Source organism: Larimichthys crocea, chromosome VIII (assembly GCF_000972845.2).
Source record: "Larimichthys crocea isolate SSNF chromosome VIII, L_crocea_2.0, whole genome shotgun sequence".
Classification (NCBI taxonomy): Eukaryota; Metazoa; Chordata; class Actinopteri; family Sciaenidae; genus Larimichthys; species Larimichthys crocea.
Window position 1 is genome coordinate 20,765,407 of NC_040018.1, and position 19,540 is coordinate 20,784,946.

The 19,540-nt window shown below is 40.7% G+C and overlaps 1 protein-coding gene across 6 annotated transcripts in view; it reads right to left on the reverse strand.

The window, feature by feature from the left end:
• The window catches only part of cd276 (CD276 molecule), a 62,993-nt gene that overhangs the window by 22,981 nt on the left and 20,472 nt on the right, over positions 1-19,540 (reverse strand). For all 6 annotated transcript variants that reach the window (XM_019278896.2, XM_027281369.1, XM_010731810.3 and 3 more), the window contains exon 4: positions 18,828-19,124. In XM_019278896.2, the coding sequence (XP_019134441.1) occupies positions 18,828-19,124 (297 nt within the window). The remainder of the gene's footprint in view (positions 1-18,827; positions 19,125-19,540) is intronic.

A 19,540-nucleotide genomic window follows, 5' to 3' on the forward strand; every position in this document is an offset into this window, starting at 1 on the left:
AAGGCTCATTGTAGACAAGCTGAAGGGATGAGGAAGAGGAGAGGAAGAGTCAATTAGGTTTTTCTTTCATTGTCAGGATGAACAACCTGGCCTTATTCTGCCTGGTTGTGAAAATAGAAGAAGATAGAGAGGGGACCTGTAGAGGAGGAGTGCTGATCACAGAAGACCGAGGTGGACTAGAGGCTAGCCCAGGGGTTGAGCAGCAGCAGTGCCCAGCCCTGCTAGAGGGCCTATATAGCCCTGGAGACCAGAGAAGCACAGGCAGGTCCAGGACTCGAAATAGGCTTATATATCTTTCTGAAAATGAGTCACATGGCAGAGATGAAGACATTCATTCAGACAATACAGTAAGGCAGGGAAGAAACAGTAAAGCGAATGCGATATAAAACTCAGTGAGACAAAACAGGAGCTCACGCTTAAATCACAGTGGTGTGGTGATTGATGCATACTACCTCAGCGAGTGCAAACAGGCTTGGCGACTTGGTGATTTAAACTTCTTCATTCAGTTTCGGTGTAGTACCGTGTAGATCTCACAGTGAAGAGATGGCAGAAACAATAACAACAGCGCTAATGGAAAGAAGATGGCCTCTGTGTCAGAAGACACGAATTAACTGGAATGAAAAACATGAGCATGAAAATTAGGATTACACTGAACGAATGACTCTGAATTTGTTTCAGCTTTAGTTTCAATTAGAGGCATTTATTATCAACCTCGAAGGTGTCCATCAAAACCTCTGAAACCTGCCTATCCTAGCCCAGCTTGAAAACCTTGTGACCACGAAGACACACCAGCTGTTCTTGCATTATTTCTAGGGAACGCCTCTCTTCTCCTGGAGAGGACAAGAAGCTCACTTGTAGAGGGAAAACTTGGCAAACTGAGATGGATGGCGACAGGTTTTTGTCCTGTCAGCATCTTTCCACTGAGCCTTCTCTCCTCTTTTTGCATTTCAATAAATTGCTTTTCACGGAGATGCTACCTCACTGTCTTATTGGCATGCAGGGAGGCTACGCGCTCGCCTCTAGGACGACCTAGCTCCCATTTACTTATACAATTTGTCTGACATTATTGCCCTTCCCTTGACGCCATGGGCTCGTGGCAAACACGAGAGTATGATGTGCAGACGTGCACATTAAAACAGAGTAATGGCTCTGCATTTATAGGAATAAAGTTTCTAACAGCCTCTCTTTTTTTTCTCAGCAGGAGAACTATAAAAGCCATCTGGTGATGGTGGGGGAGTGGTGGAGGGGTGAGCAGGAGAGTAAGGTGGATGAATTAGTGAGTCAGTGAAGGTTAGTAGCATGGGGTAAAATTGGGTGAGTGACCAAGTGACCCTAGTGGATGAATGAGTGAAGGAATGAGTGGGGGTTTGCAAGCTGGCAGCCACTGAGCTGGTAACTGTGTGAATGCTGGACTGAGCTAGAATCGTAATGATGTTTTGAGGTATTAGTCCACTCTCAACTTGTAAGCTGTCTCTCAGACGTGTCAGGCTGCTACTGACCTTTCTCCAGCGGAAGGTTAGTTCACAGTCCACAGATACTCTGCCTATAGAGCAGCACTATAGATTGATGAGTTAAAGTGGTAACATTACCTCCACCATGAAACGAGCCAGACTTTAATCTGATTTATCCATAGGTGAATATTCGCTGCTGCCCAGTGGTCACACACTACTGACACAAGGTTGTAATGAGACATAGAGATGGACGGAGCTTCAGTTGCAATCGGCAGGTCAATGCAGGGTATGGATTTGGATCATTGTGTTTTGCTCAGACAACGGGCCAGTTGGAAAATTATTGACTTCTTAGGAATAATAAATTTTTTAAAAAAATAATAAAAAAATGGAAATAATGATGTAATAATGTATGAGAGGTACTTACAAAAGCGACAAAGACATGTTTGACTTAAAAACTGTTTATGCTGCCAAATAGGTTTGGGAAGTTGGTATAAACATGTCTATACTGGAAACTAGATTGCTAGAATCCATTCTAACAACTGTAGCAGAGCCAACTTTGAACATACTGACCTCATGTGTTATAGCAGGATGGTAGTGCTCCAACTCTGTTAACTTCCTGTCTACATCGGAAATGGGACTGTCTCCTATTGTATACAATGACATCTACTGTGACATACAGTGTGACGGACTGACAGATAGAAGAAAATGAAAGACTTTCTTCTGTGGTAGTCTGAAAAGCACCAGCCTCTACTTAGTAAGACTTAATAGATCAGTCCTCTTGTACAGTTATGTGTTTTAGAACAATATATTACAAGTTGTCTGAGTGTGACCATTTAAAATAATACAATATTTCTTCATCCAAAACACAAAGTCAGTGTATTACGCTACATTATATTACAATTTCCACATATGGCTTTACTGGAATTAATAATACATGTGGTGGGACATCTGTGGATGGCACTGAATTTATTTATTTATTCATTTAAAAGTAGTAAAACTGAATCACTAAAGTGATCTCAATAACTACCAGGAAGATTTTTGTGTATTACTCTACAACCAGGCCGACAGTATGACAGTCGCTGATTTGTCTGGAAGGGAAGCAGGGGAAAGCTAAGCCACGGGTACATTCAAAGGGATGATTTCGAGTCTTACTCAGCTATGCCAGGGGCATGGTTAGTGTATTTTCTCATCTTTACAGTTGAAGGTAATCCCATACCCAGTAGACTGGCTAATTACCTGAATGTACAGCTCAGTGCCTGCTGCATGGCTGTCGTATTAGCAAAGCAGAGGCTATGTTACGACTATGTTAAGCAGAGGCAGAGCGGGTATGAGAATGTGTAATGGTTCCGTGCTATACTACTGTACATAAATGAGTAGAGGTGAATAAACTCCACACTGGTGGAGATACGTGTCGTGATGTGGATCTGCCTATACCATGTGCTCTGGTACAGAGTGGATTTTAAATGTCACACCGAGATGCACCACAAGCATTAGCTAAGTGCATGTTAACCAGTGCACATACGCTTCCCTTTTACACTAAAACAAACGCAACTTTTGCATGCGAAGGAAAGGTGGGTGAAGAAATCGAGTCAGACAGCTCAATGGAGACAAGAGCAAACCATGAGGAAACATGTCAGCAAGTATGAGGAATCTTTGAAAATGTGCTCCAGCTCTGACACAAGTAGTACTGGCACTGGTGTAAAGAGAAAAACCACAATGCGGACATCGTTGCCAGAGTCCTTGTCCTAATGATAAGACAAGTCAGCTGTGGAAGGACATGGTGAAAACACAGAATCCATGGTACATAAAAAAAGACTCACATAACAAAAATCCGAACAGCTGTGAAAATGTGAAGCGCACACACACACACACACACACACACACACACACACACACCTGCAAACAGCTGTGTAGTGTGATAAGCTTTAAATTCCCAGCAGGTATGAAACTCTCCTCTATGAGCGCTGTAAACTATATTAATAGTTAATTGATCATAACTTTAACATCGGGTAATAAAGTGTTACTATCCTAGAGTCTGTCCAGCATTTGAATGAAGGCTGATTAAAAATGATGAGAAAAACAAAAAAGACCATGATATATGTCATTACCATCAATATTCAACGTATACTTTGATATAAATTTCATGTCATACTGCTCAGGCCTAGTCTGGTAGAGGGATGAAACTAGATTCCCCACCTCAACATCGACCAGACTAGCTCTCTCTCAAAATCTCCCGTGTCCCTCCCAGCCCCACTGGGGCCTCAATTAAAAACTCCTCTGATGTCTAGTAACTGACAGAGACTCCATCACTTCCACACATACCTCTCCACTGAAAGTGGCATTAAGATGTTGGAAGCAGAGCGGACTATTGATTTTCTACTTCTTTTTTTTTTTTTTTCTGGTTGCTCCATTTCTTCACTAGGCCATCTTCGCAATGCGGGTGGAACTTGGGTGCAATACTCAGTTTACCACGTTGTGTTGTCTAAATTTTTAATTAGCTTTAAAACAGGAGCTGCCTGTGAAATGCTGAGGATGTGTAGGAGAGAATCACTTGTGACAGCCATCAGTACGAAAAACAGACTATCCGGCTAGTTGATAATGCAAAGTAGAGAGCCTAAGAGCAGAGTGACAAGGACAAATAGGTATAAAAGGACTAAAAAGCTGTTTAAAACAAAGTGTATGCATTGATCCTGCCAAACAAACCTAAACTTCATTCTTCACCGAAGCTGCATCTGTTTCCTCGTACCTATAGCGCTATTATTTGTCCACTTGGGGCACTGAAGTAACATGTAAGTATAAACCATATGATCTAAACAAGCTGTTATCACAAACATGTTAGAAAACAGTTACCTATTTACACATGTAGCACAAAATTAGCAACCCAGACACATCTAAGTCCAATATAAAATGTCCTTTTAGCTTTGTTTTGGTCTACACCACCTCCTGGGAGAAATATCTTGCTCTTTAGCTGCTAAATGCTCCACTATGTTCAATAGTTAGTCGTTAATGCCTACCATTTGGGGCTAGCTAAGCAATTTATGTGTAATTCTTTTTCACTGAAAAAATCTGCCTGAAACGACACAGATGAGAGTGGTAAGACTAAATCTGACGGCTGCAAATAGCCGAAAGATGCTAAAATGCTTTAAAGAGCTGAGGGAAACTGCATAGTCAGGTGATAACTTGTTACGAAGAGCAGCTCCTAACAAGAAAATACTACAAAAAAAACGTTGATTAATGCAGCTCTGTGCGATCACGATCCTGCATGCAACATTATTTTATGCATAAATGTATATTCACATGCTGCTAGTGATAAAGTACACAGGTGAAAGCATAAACAAGGCTCATTACACATAGAATACTCCAATGACACATAGAGACAAACAGTAATGTCCAGTCCTAATAGGAAAGTCACCCTAACATGGCAGATGAGCCACGACTCCATAGTTTTCATTTCCATGGCTCACTGCACCAAGAACAAACTGCAGTTTCAAACTCTCTGCAGACAGCCTGTGAAGTGCACACCTATTGCTGAAACAACTCCGGTGTTACATCAGTATAGTGCGAAGTGGGTGAGAAAAATCATTCAGGATATGAACTTTAACATGACACTTATTGAACCATCATTTCAAGTGTTTAAGTCATTTAAGTCAAGAACACACCCAGCATTTGCAATAGCATTTGTAACAGTAGTTCACATTTGCTTTTTGTCTCCTTAGCTTGCTGTGAATCTGTAACAGGACAGCTCAAGAGTACTGACACGTCTAGTAAGCTCTAGCTATAAAACTGTCTTTTCCCTTGCAAAAACTTTCTACATACATTGTTGACTCTGTGTCGACTGTATCAAGTATGAACGTTTGTTAATGAAGAAACAAATCCATTGTTCAGATTCACATGAACTGTTGCTGCTTGCATGATAGCATCTCTGAATACACAATGACAGGATGTTAGCTTCAGCAGACATCACAAAGCAGGTTCTACTCAAAACATTAAAGAATTGCCTGGACTTCTTCAAAGAGCGCAAGTTCTTAGTATGCTTATCCCACAGCAGTATTACTAGGAGAATATATAATGACAGATTTTTTTAAAAGACATGTCTCTGTATGTCTTTGCCTAGGGCTCTCATTATAAAACAGCATTTCTCATTTTCCTCTGCTGCAGTCTTTGCAGTCAAAGCACTCAAGCTAAGACGACCTCAGACTTTGGAGCAGGTCAACTCATTTCTGTTAGGTGTTTATCTCGAGAACAAAACCAAACCTCTTCACATGATTACACAGTCATTTGTTTAGTTTTAATGCAAATACAAGTACAAACACTATTGAAACCAAACAGTTGTTGCTTTCAGGGCAGTATGAGGTCAGGTTTAGCTATTGGATAACGCCCCTAACACCCTTTGTGTTAGCAAGGGTACATTTCTCAGGGAAGTTCTTTACCAACAAGATACTTTCAACCTTTTCCATATCATCACTCTTCTGCTCACAGACACAGTGTGTGTGTGTGTGCGTGTGCATTTTTAAGAAAGTGATGTGCAAGAGAATGCTCAAACAAAGCCTGAAAGTCTGAAACCACAAATAAGGCAGGAAGGACACATTTGCTCACTGCTATCTTAAATAAATTACTGCAGCCCCGAAGCTAATACTGAGATCCATTGTGATAGGAAATTATTAAAAATAGACATTCCACTGGAACATCTAAGAGCTCAGCTGGATCAATACATATAACTCCTTTTAGAAATGTCATTTATTGAGTTTAAATCCTAAAACACTTTCTTGCCTCCCTTTTGATTTGAGTGTGTTTGAAGTTCTTGTGAAATACCTTATAACCCCAAATCAGCACTCAACCTGGTAAAAGTATATTCAGTATAATTATGACAGGAATTACATTAAAATGTAACATTTATGGCACATTTGCATTCTTTCTTTTTATGGCAGTCATTTTAAAAACGCAAAATGCTACGGGGGGCTACGCTTTGACAGTTCTTCTAAAAGAGTCCCTAACAATGCCTCTAAGCTGTTCCAAAATCATTGTCAAGTATAGTTTCCTCATGGCTTATTGCTTAAATATACTTTGTCTCCTTCCAGCTCTTTAAAAATATGATATCTTGGACGGGCTTAAAAAATGACTCTGTAAATCTCTCTCTCGGTGGAATATAGCTAATCACAGTCTCACAACTTATGTGTGGGTAAGTTACTTAGCCTGAGAAAATGCTCAGCCGCTGACTAAGAAAGAAAACAGGGACAATATGTTCATACCAATGTCCCACAAGGGTAACACTTTCCACAAAACTAATATATTATGACTAAAACAAGGCTAGCTAATGCACAAATCAGGACGTTCGTTCTCTCTTAAGATATCTACACAGAGGGCTTATGTAAGTGGGTTCTGAAAAAGTTTGAAGGACAAACAAAAGATTAAACCTGACATCAATCTTAAATTGTCTAATGATAACCATGTCAACAAATAAGAGATACACTGATAAACTATCTTTTTTTCTTTGTTATGCAATTCTGGCTTTGGGCTTTGAATAAAAAATACAGGAGAAAAGAGGCAAGAGTAATAAAAAATTGATCATTTTAAGGTTTTGAGGGTTTATAGGGCAGACAATGGCAGGCTACTGTTTTGCTGCCCTTGAACAAGGCATTAACCCCTGAAACTCCTGTGGAGCTGCCCAGTGACTAGCAGAACGGGTCTGTGGTTGTTCCCAGGTGTGAGTGTGTGATCCAGGCCACTGCTATAAACAGCATGCATGCTAAGTAAGCATTTTCTGAGTAAATAAAAACAAAAGTGACTCTTTTACTAAGGTCATGACTTTGAGACAATTTTTGGGTGCTATGGAGAACCATAGTCAGGACTTTTAAAAAGGCTGATGGGCTGCGGTTTCAAGCAGATCACAATCATTGGTCCAGGGCTTTATTGTAATTAGAGGCTTGCAGATGCATCTGTACATGTAAGACAATATTCACTGTCCAAACTTCATACCACTCAAAAGAGATTAAGTAAGTCACATTTGCTATGTGCCATGTCAAAGGTGTCCAAATGTGTGCAACGCACACTATACACGCAGCCTAATAGCAGCTCCAGAATAGGTGATCATTACTTCTCTGAGCAATTAGTTCCTGACACTCTGTATTGTTCTTTTTTTGGTTACACAATAGACCTCTATAACCCCCACTGCACTGAAATGTCAGGGAGACCTTGAAACAAATATAAAAATGAGTTTGCCCTGTTTTCCACCCTTTTTATCATATTTTGACACCATTATGATGCACACTAGTGCTGTCTTTGAAGCTGTTTGCCCCCTTGCTTTAAAATATATGATAAATAACAAGAAACTACTGGGAGAAACATTATTTAAGATATTCTTATAAATCAATGGCAGATTTACCATGTACAGGATTACAACTTGAATCCTATTTTACTCTGTAACCTTGACAGCTTCTTTTCCTGCTTTTGGAGTACCGGCACTAATTCTTCTCATGGTACACAATACAAAACAGGACACACTTACTTTCATCTCTGGGTGTAAGTCATCACTCTGCTGAAGCAGCACGTAATTCAAACCTATAACCAGTTACATCATCGTACCCACAATGTCATCACATTATGTCACGTGGCTTGAAATATTGAAATCCAAGGACATCAGTTGTCTGCCTGCCTATAGTGTGGCATCGAGTAGTCGTATACACATCCTGCAACAACATGTTTAATTTGTGAGATGCCAAATGACATATCATTAAAAATTGGAGATCCTATTCATACAGTACATAAGCTTAAAAAAGTGTAATACATGTGTGTGCCTCATTTATCAAATTCAAACAGTTTTCTTCACCTGCATTTTATATGACAGGCTTCACTGAATATGGATGTTCAGTGATATTCGTGATCTTTTAAAGAAATTATTTGGAGGATTATTTGCTTTTCTTTTGCTGAGTTAGAAGTTAAAGAAAACCGCACACCCTGTCTGATAAGAAATAAAGCTACAGACAGCAAGGCCAGGTTAGCTTAGCTTAGCACATAGACTTAAAACGGGAAACACTAATTACACAGTGGTAGTCAGATTTTGTTACATTTGGACACAGTGCCCAGTCTCCACAACAAAACGGCAGTACTTTGAAACACTCACACAGTTTAACCCTGTTTGGATTGCTTAACCCCTCTAACAACGACATCAGGAAAACGACCCGACATTACAAATGGCATCTCTTCATCTGGTAGAGTAAGTGGCTGAAAGCATCAAGACAGATACATTATAGATATGACAGACTCTTGCAGTGTGGGTCACCGAGCTGTCTCTGCTGTTGACAGAGACTTGCACTTACTGTGGCAACACGCATGAGGAGGGCAAGTGATGGAATTAAACACAGTTGACAATATTAATAAGGTAAGAGGAGTGAGTTTGTTTCCTCATGGACAGTTTGTCTGTAATGAGCTGCAAGTTGCCAGGCTCTGGGGAGACAGGCGTGGCTACAGAGTCCGAGCCAGTGAAAAGATATTAATGCAACCTGAAGGGGATGTGAGTCATCGCAAGCTGCTGTCCATTCAAACTGGTATCATAAGGAGCACGACCGCAGCATGGCTTAATCACAGTCATTACTGTGATATTTGACACTGAGGTTGAAATAAAGGGCTCTGTTAATAGGTGTGTTTCTTATCACACAGTGAGTCAGTGGGTGCTTACGTATCTTCAAGTCAAGTTGTCAGTACAGAGGGAGGTGAGCAAGTCGAGCACTACGCCTGCTCGAAACTCCTCTCTCCTGGGACACAGTCGCACTCAGCCTGTTCTTAACTTCCATTTCACACTTGGTAATCAATTACTGGTCTCTAGAGCTATCGAAGAAAAGAGCTACCTATCCTGAGAATAAGCTAAATCTCTCAACGCCTCCTAATTGAAAACACATTATATCGCTAGACAATGCTCTTTGTGTGTAGCCAGCCACTAATTTGGACTGTTTGCATGCACAGAACAAAGCAATTTACTGAGGTTGCAAACATACTCTGCAGGACAATAATTCATGGCGTTATCAGGTACAGAGTTTAAACATCAAATAAACGGGCTGAATAACTAAATAAGCAAACTTTGAAGGTGTGCCCAGCCGTTTGTTGGTGGCTATTCTCCCAGTGACTCTGAAAAGCTGAAACTAATATGATTTCATATCGTGAAGCCAAGACTGATGCCAGACCTCCCGAAACCAATCCCTCTTACAGGATTTAGCGAGAGCTGTGTGAAATGTACACTGCAGGGCCCCACCGGTCCCAATGATAGTCCTTGCTGTGAGTCCAAATCAAAATGAACCCGATCAATAACAAAAGAGGGCTTTTGTACGTTTACTGCTGTCATAAATACAGTGTACTGAAAAGGAAAGCAAGGGAGAACAGAGAGAGGCAGGTTTCCACCAGACTGAGGATGGGCATAAAGATGTCAGACTGCTGTTTGTGAGAGGGTGGCAGTGTGATCATATTCACGATATCCATAATACGATGGCCCTGGAGCAAAGATAGACCCAGTTTTTGTTGCATAAATGTTTACATGAGGAAGACAGGAATTAAATCAAAGTGGATGCATGTGGCAGATATAAAAACAATGTGTGTACATGAACATGCAGATATTCCCACACACACACAAACACAGGGGATCTTTTCTTACAGAACAAATGCAAAACAAAAAGACAAAAACTCATTCTCAAGGAAGAAATACAACAGAAATGTGGTTTTTAAATTGTGGCAAAGAAAAGTATTTGTACACCCAACCAGTGCAAAAAAACCCTCTAATGCTAAGAAGTCAAGATGGCAGAGACGAGAGTAGAATAAAAGGGAAAATAAATCCTAGCACAAAAGAGAGGAGCTCATTTTATCTTTCTGATTGTACCGTTCTAAAAGAGCAGAGCACAGACCAGAAACTGCCCACAACTGAATCCAACTCAACAATCCCTCAGAGTCACTAACAGTAAGAGTGGGAGCATGACAAATAACATTGCCTGGACCATAATACAGGGATAAAAATTTCTATACTGAAGATCCAGAAGAGGATGTTCAAACGTCTTAGAGCACCGACAGTAGCAAGTGACCCGAGTTAATAATGCTGATAGGAATGAATGTGCTTACAATGGTGCCATTTCTGCCTACCTGAATTTATTTTAGATTGCCTACATTACTTCATCTGTCTATTCGGTTGTTTTCCCTGGCTGGGTTCCTGATAACACAGAGCATGCATTCAGCAAGAGAAAGAAGGCCTATTTGTGCACTGGACACTAATTAATACAGTGCTCCGTCGGGAAAGTTGCCTGCTTGCTGCTCTACTGACAACAGATTCATTTATACTGCTGTTTTCTGCTTCTCCGAAGGCTCTGTTAATTGCATTTAAATTAGCCCTTGTTCAGTAGACAACAAGGACCAGAATAGCATTTTGTTTTAAAAGCTGGAAGCAAAAACATGATTTTGGGCAACGCATTACCTCCAAAGTTGATTGACAGAGCTTTTGATAAAAGATCCAGTCAGAGAAAGGCGCAAACATGCTTGTAAAATATTTCATGAATATTTGCAATTACTGTGATTTCAACACAACAGTTATTCTAATGAGAGATCCTTTGAACTAGTAGATCACTGTATCTTTCTGTTTGGCCCTTTAGCAATGCTGATACAGCCATGCTTTTACTCCAATTTAAGACACACAAATGTCAAAACAAACTATCACACGATATTTTCATAAATTCTGGGAAAATGAATAATATATATTACAATAACCCGAGAAAACACTGAGATACATTGAGGTACTTCTTAGAAACAATAGAGAAATGAGCATGACGAGTGTAAGTAAGTGTGGCAGGTAGCTATTTAAATGGCAACGTGATGTCAGGATGAAGCTCTGAAAACATAATAACATAGTGAGGAAAAAAAGGGGCAAGCAGCAAGCTGGCACACATCTAATGAAGAAACGACACCACTTAGTTTAACAAACAGTTGAACACTCTGAAGCAGTCCATTTACTATTAGCACCTGTGCTAGATTCCATCTCCGCAGTAAAGGTCAATGTTTATATAGCAATTAAAGATGTTTTTTACCCTTGATTTATCCAGTGAAGGTTGGTTTAACATGCGTGTGCTTTACAGTACACATACAGTAACAAACACTCTCCTTGGGGAAATATGCCCCTCCAAAACAGTGTTGTACCTGGAGCAGAATAAGTTGGAACACAAAATAGCATCTGGAGGAAAGTGAACGGAAACTGGAATGATCTGACAGAAACCTGAGGAATTGTTAGAATGTGGTCAAGAAGACATGGGAGAAAAGTACAGTGGGATTATTGATAGTGATGATGTTCATGTTTATTCCAAGTTGATTGAGTTGAGCAATCCTTTACACAGTGCGGACTATAGTATATTCATGGAAGATAAATACTAGCAGCAAAGCTGTGCTGGGTGAGGGTCAATGACAAACAAGGATTGTTGTTGATGACAGCAACAAAAATGTGGTTTGGCCAATTTCATCCACCTTTGCCACCTTTAAGCAACAACAAAACACCAAGAGCAGTGAGTCTGAGTCTCATTAGATGTTATGTTCATGTTCATGTTTTAAAACTCAAAGATCTGATTTCTTTGAATGCTTTTAAATCCATATTGAAAGACCCAGAGACGGGACAGTCGGTAGCGTAGTGGGTTAAGCGGCCGCCCCGTGTGCAAGAGGCTATAGCCCTCGCTACAGCTGGCCCTGGCTCGAATCCCGCATTGGACGACCATTTACTGCGTGTCACTCCCCCTCTCTCTGCTTCCTGTCTAACTTCAGCTGTACTATCATTAAAGGCATAAAAGGCCAAAAAAATAATCTTAAAAAAAAAAGAAAGACCCAGAGACGGAATCATTGGGGTGTCGTTGTTTTAACTGATGTTGTTGAATTCATGGCTTGTATTGTACTTTTATTATTTTTCTAGATTGCTATGTGTTGTAATATTGTATGCGTGTCTGTTTTAATTTGACTTGTTCTTAGTTTGTGCATCAAAGGAACCACCCTAAGCTAGTTTAAGTCTTATTTTTTAGATCGATCTCAGTTTGTTCACATCAATGATGAATCCTCCCTGCAAAGTTTGTCAGAGTTCCACAAGGTTCAGTGCTAGGACCACTTGTATTCAGTTTATATATGCTTCCTTTAGGGAACATTATTAGGAATCACTCCGTTAATTTTCATTGTTATGCAGATGACACCACATTATTTATTTATTGATCAAGCCTGATGAAACCAATCAGTTAACTAGACTTCAAGCATGCCTTAAGGATATACTAGATACTATACTTATTGTACTCTCTGAAGACCCAGCTCTTCAGAGAGTACCTTCTCTTCTAGCACTACACAACAAATCTACACATTAAAGAATCGTCACGAGCACTCATTGCTGCACTAACGCTTCTTATCGCACTATACCTTGATTGTTCCCTTTTCTGTAAATCGCTTTGGATAAGTGTCTGCTAAATGGGCTAAATGTAAATGTAAATTGAAAAAGTTGCATGACCTACAAAACTGAAGTTCTTGCAATTGGACCCAAATTTCGAGGACACCATCACCACCACCATCTGTAAACATACATGTCTCATTAATGTATGTTACTAACTATCTCTCTCTCTCTCTTCTAGCAGGTTCTCATGGATCGTGGCTGCTGCTGTGGTGCTGCACGATGTCCACTACATATATTATTACTGTCATTATTTTTACCATATCTCCATTACAGTTTATAGTTTTGCTGCTGCTGTGCATCTGTATCTCTCTATCTCTCTCTAGTTATCTGAATTGAACTTAAAAACTAATATAACGAGTAAATTTTGTAATACCTCCATACACTGGTATGTCTTTGGTGTCTTAGAAGAAACCAGGGGATGGAAGGAAGCCCACACTAACATGGGAAAAACAATCCAAAGCAACACAGACATGATTGAGACTGGGATGAAAATCTGGGATCTTTTTTCTGTGAAGCAACAGTGCTAAACACTGAGCCACTGTGTTGCCCAGTGAGTGCCAGAGAAGGCCATTTATATAGTAAAATTCAGCAAAAAGTTGTCTATACTGCGTAGGGTGATCTCCCTCCTCGTCAGCGAGTCCATCTCCTGCCTGTCAGGCCGTAGTGCCACAACTCTGAGCTCAGCAAACGTTTTCGGCTCCATCTTGCTTTCTGTCATCCACTTCTCACCCCTCCTAACCCTGTCTCCCTAGCTCCCTCTCTCTATCTCCCTGCCTCATCTCTCTGTCTCCTTCCTTTCCCCACTCTATATATCTCCATCCACACACTGTTCACTGTAAATGCTGTGCCAGCAGAGTGATGCCGGGGAAATGGCGCCATCCTCATTGAGAGAGCAAGCAGACGGCGTGGGGGTGGTGCTGGAGGGGGTGTTCGGTGACAGGCCCTGAAACCCAGCCATCAGAAACCCACTGCAGCAATCACACAGCTCCAGTAGATGGGATACACAGCTAAATCTCCACATTCAGAAAAGGATCAGTAAAAAAAATGATAGGATATAGACTCTTGATCCCCCAAAACTCCAAAAACATTATTCTTTTTTCAAGAGAACAAAGTGGTCAGGAAAGGCTGGGAGTGTGAGACAGTGCAAGCCATCAAGACAGGTGGAGGAGGGGGAGGAGGAGGGGGAGGACCGGGGATTGGTACACAAGCTTGCTGGCCAGGCAAGCAGACAGGGCACGGTTCATTTGAGGACTGAAGCTGCTCCCTTCCATCATTCGACTGTTCATTAATACCAGCTGCTCCTATGGGTCTCCCCGCAACTAAGCCTTGCTGCAATCTATCAATATCCCAGCAACACAAAAACACTGCCTATTTCAGAGCCTGGCTTAAAAAACTGACCAGCTCTCCATGGTGCATGTTTACAAAAATAACCATCTCTGAGATGCCTGATGGTGTGTATGTGCCATGTGCGTATGTTATTGACAGTCTGGACCTGTCTGGTGAGGTAGTTAAGTTGGTGGTGACTACAAAAGAGGTAGGATTAACATGAATGACTTCATACAGACACTCAAAGTGTAGCCCACAAAGTGTTCTGCTCTGTGTGGGTAAAGGGTTCATTTTCTCAAAATTAACCTTGTCAAACTCCTGTTCTGCCTGGGGGAGATTTGTATTACTATTGCAATTTTTCAATCAGAGATTGAGGAGAGTGTGAAATTTTAACATGCTTGTTCACTCTCCACCTCCCCCCAATCTCTCTCTTTTACTCTTTTTTTTTATCCACTCTCATAGTCCACTTTGAATTTTAAGCAGATTTCAGCCATTCTTATAATAGGATTCTCCACTTCCTGAGTATGGTGTGCTGTGTTTGTAAGTGTATACAGCAAGCGAGTGTGTTCGCTATATCAACTCAAGCTCGGCACACTCCACACTCTGCTACTCCAAGCAGAGGAGTTGTGCTGGGTCAAAATTAATTACAGAAGCTGTTGAGCACACACCAGCTGTTGTAAACAAATGCAAATAAATTTTCATTTCAAACAAGCCCCCTTGTATCATGGCACACAAAATACTGTAAATCTTCTGCATGTTCGCTAACAACTTGGGCCATCGTCAAGCTGTGCTGGCGGTCCGACAGAGAACTTATTCTTATTCATGTACGCCCAACTGCTGAAAATCCCGATCACCACTGTTTTAATTAAGGGTTTCCCTCAGTTTATTTGTGGACAACAGTTGCTCCTTTAGCTGTTCCTCTTTCAGTCTTTCTTTCCTCACACTTCAGTAACTCCATTGCTACCTTTATTGTGTCAGTCTGTTTCGCTCTTGGGCACTTTCTTTGACTGAGACTGCTTCCTTTATTTTATTTTATTTTTTTAGTTTGGGAATAGCAGGACCATGACTCTGACTAAAGGAAATAATAAATCAAAGCCTATAAAAATCGCTTTAATATTGGATTTGATCCTTCCAGCATTAGGGTCTCAACTAACTGACAAATGAATCGTTGTCTGTAAAACCTGTCACTATCAAAAAACACTGAAATATGCCCTTAATTTTTTTTTCCTACAGCCGAAGATGGCACCTCAGATGTCTTATTTTGTCAGAACAACTATTTAAAATCCACATGTAGACCATGCTGGCCCCAATGTTGTGCACTCAAGTGGCACCAACATAAGGCACAGTCTCTACTACTAGCCAACAACGTGTCTTTATTGTTTATTCTTTATTTGTCCACATTTGTTTTTATATGTTTATCCACATTAGCTCCCAAAGCCTATATAAATCCAACAACAAAACCAAACAACAATTTCACATCCCACTGTCAATAAAACGAGGAAAGGCAAAACAAGCCAACAAATCTTTTAACAAACAGAGAAAAGAAACTTGAAAACAAAAATAAAGGTTCCAAAAAGCAGCAACTTAAGTTAAATTTAACTAAAGTAAAGTGAGATGTAGCAAGTTTTGACTACTGCAAGATACAATGCATTTAGTTTTAGCAATCGTCAGTGCTAATTTGTTCGTTCTCACCGATTTATAATTATATGCAACTTAACAGCTCTATTACTGGTGGTGCACAGAACATACATAACTATATCAGAAAATTTTGGTAAATCTTTTATAAAAATAAAAGTAAACCCAAGAAGCTCCCTTGTGGAACATGGCAAGATGCTTCTCTTCCAGAGAGGTAACTCTTTAAGCATGAGTTGAAGGTAACCATAACATTTAAGCTTGACAATAAGAAACACTATTGTCAATGGCAAAAGCTACAGTAAAATCCAAGAGCACAGGCCGAGCTATTTCCAGTAATCCATATGTGTTAAACATTGATCAGTCATGTCTATTAATGCAGTGCTAACAGAGTGCCCTGGTCTATAAACATGCTGTGCTTTTGTAAGTAGTCCATTTCTACTAAAATAATTTACAAAAGAATCCTCTGAAGTGTCTTACTCGAAACAGGGAGTACATTATTGGGTCTATAATTGGAGGCAGTAAAATCTGCTTTTTCATCTTTGGGTAAAGGTATGATTTTAGACTCTTTCCAAACAGGTCACTGAGAAAGCATCCATCAAAAATATGACATATAGGTTTGGAAGGCAGCCTATGTGCAATTTAAGAAATGTTTCCATCGAGGTTATCTATACCAAGAGATGTGTCATTGGAGAGGGAGAGAGAGCTACCTGCTTCCAGTTGTTGCCTTACATAACAAAATACCGTTAACACTGTTGTCGTTTATTTTTGCACTATAATGTTTCTGGAACATCATGATTTTCTTCTTGTAGTGTTTCATCTTTTACAATGTGCTTTGTCAATGCTGTTTTAATATGGTCGTGCCAAGAAAGCCTCTTTTAGTGTTATTTCTCATAATATTGTTAACAATGGGGCTACATATTAAGTTGATATCATCTTATTTCATGCAGATTGTTGGAAGTAAGCAGCTAAATCACAATTTTCATTACTTTTTTACCCTCTGAAGCATTACAATCTTCAACTCATCATCTAACCATGGCCCCAGACTGTACTAACTTCACTAATTTGTTAATACAAAAATCATAACTTTCCTGACATACAGTATATCAGACAGCTGTAAATCTTTAACATCATTCACACATGGATCTTGACCTGCAGTAAACAATTTTAATCTTCTTGTTGGGGTGATCAAATTATAGTCACTGCCGCTGACACTGCATGTACTGTACGTTAATGACTGAACCTTTAAGTTCTGCAAAGTTTCTAGGCAGTATCTTTTCAAAAGCCCAGTGCACATTTTGCTATTAGAGTAAAAGAGCCTGAACTAACGTAGACAGAAATTTCTGACTTTTGTCCTTTGTGTCACAGTATTAGTAGAATGGGCATCTATGCTGTCAAGTAGTGCTACTACTTTCATCCAAAGAGAGAGAAATTGGACAGTGATGACGTTGTCGTATCCCTGCAGACTAAGCCTTCATATCTAGAATTCTGAAGCCATCTAAAAGTACGATGATTTAACTTGATTTAACTGGTACATAACTGAGTGCTTCTGGTCACAACACTTAGTTGAAATGTCATAATATCCACAATCAGGGAACCAACATGTGGAGTTAAAAGGTTCATCTTAAAGCAAATGGTTTTAAATTATATAGGGGGAGGTTAAGAAGAGGAAAAAATGGAAATGTCATTGTCCCCTAAAAGAAAAAAATCACTATTACCAAACTGCCAATCCAGATGTCTTGATCAACATTTTTCGTTTGTCGAGAGGAAATAGAGGAGACCAAAAAAACTGACATCAAAGGTAATAAAACTATCACATCTATTTCAGCCAAACCTGAAATAATGCATCAATCCAGCAAAGATCAAAGGGTAATAGCAGCCACAGACTATTTTAACACTGCTACCTTACAGTCGTATTTCATTCTCACCATGTGTTTAATACCTTTCCACTCCCCCAATGGTCCCTGTACCTGGTTATCTGTGCTGTTTTGAAAGAGGCCAACCAAACTGTTAGAAAGGCCACCCTCCCTCATCCGTCCAGCAAGCCTGCCCTGCCAATCGGCCATCCTGTTTCCAGACAGCACAGTCATTTCCCAGCCCAGTGGAGCAGCACTCCCTGACCTCTGCCTCGACCTCCGCCTCAACAGCCCGAGCTCCAGCACCAGCTCCAGCCTAGAGAGCAGGCTCGGGCCACCTCTACTTATTTATGAGCCATTTCACACAGTGCTGCTCCCATTAGAGACCCAGCCTTGGCCCACCTTACACGGCACTCTCCTTGCACTTAACACACAGAGTACACCAGCAGGGCCAGGGGTGCATGGGTGGTGGGTGGTGGCAGGTGGGTTGATGAGACCATTAGACCTATCACACAGGTATTGTCACACACTCGGCTCAAGATTACATCAAACAATCAGAGAAAGGCAAATATATCAATCTACTTCCTGGTTAGCAAACATTTCCCACAGACAGGTGCTAAGAGACCAATCACCTCCATCTAGCACATTTTTTATTACTGTATTGCCTTTTGAAATATGAGATGAATAGCTATTTGACAATCCTCAGGGAAATAATCATCCACTGATCTAATTTAACAACGCACAGGAACTGGTGGGTTATGCCTATTGAACCATAATTGGACAATTCATTATTTCTCAATCATTTTGTCGGAGCTGAACTGTTACTCTTAGCAGGAAACTGACAGAAGATAGACTTAGAAAAACAAAGCCAAAAACCTTCCATAGCATGAAATTTGACTGATGGGTTGGTCTGTACAAGAACACAAGACTTATAAGAATATAATAAGAAGCTTTATGTATGACTGAAAACAAGATTAGTCCTAGCTGGTAAGATCCCAAACACTGCAGGGAGTCTGTGAGTATACATTATGTTTACGTTGCACCAAAATGGAGGTGACAACATTGACTGAAACGCCTAGAAGCAATTTATAGAGGAAGAGAGAGATGAAGACCCACACCTACCTGTGATTGTGACAGAGGCATAGCCCTCCTCGCCCAGTAGTGGATTGATCAGTCGGCAGCTGTAGGTGCTATTAGGCTCCAGCACAACTGTCAGCACGCTGGTCATAGTGAACAGCCCTTCCTCATTGGCCACGAATGAACTGGTGATATTGTCTGTCAGGTTGCGCCCGCTCGCATCCTGCCATATCACGTCAGCTTGAGGATAACCACCGTAGGCCACACAAGTCAGAGCCACCTCATCACCTGGCCGCAGATTGAATTCAGGCTCCAAAGTCACTATGGGTTTGGAGTAGGGGGCTGAAAAACAGCAAGAGTACACAGGAAGAGGGGGAGGGTAGTAAGGGTGGGTGAGAGTGGTACGGATTGAGGGTGGAAGAGAGGAGAAAAAGAGGCATGGGGTTGGTAAGTGCATATGAGGATGGGGAGAGGATAAGGGAGCAGTAGACACATCCAGATAGTTAGAATCTCTGGAGTGAGAGTCACCCTGATTCCCATTAAATTCTTAATTATATTTAGCGAGCTTAGCATAACACAGTGCTAAGATCCCACAGACATAGACAGCATCTGTGGCACATCCTAATGCTGCATCCTTGCACTCTAACGCCGCTCTCTCTAGAGAACCAAAGCACTGAGCCACTCCAAGAAAGGAAATACGGTGCACGGTATGAGGCAGAGGTGGGCAGGCCTGAGAGGAAACTGGCAGGCTCAGAGAT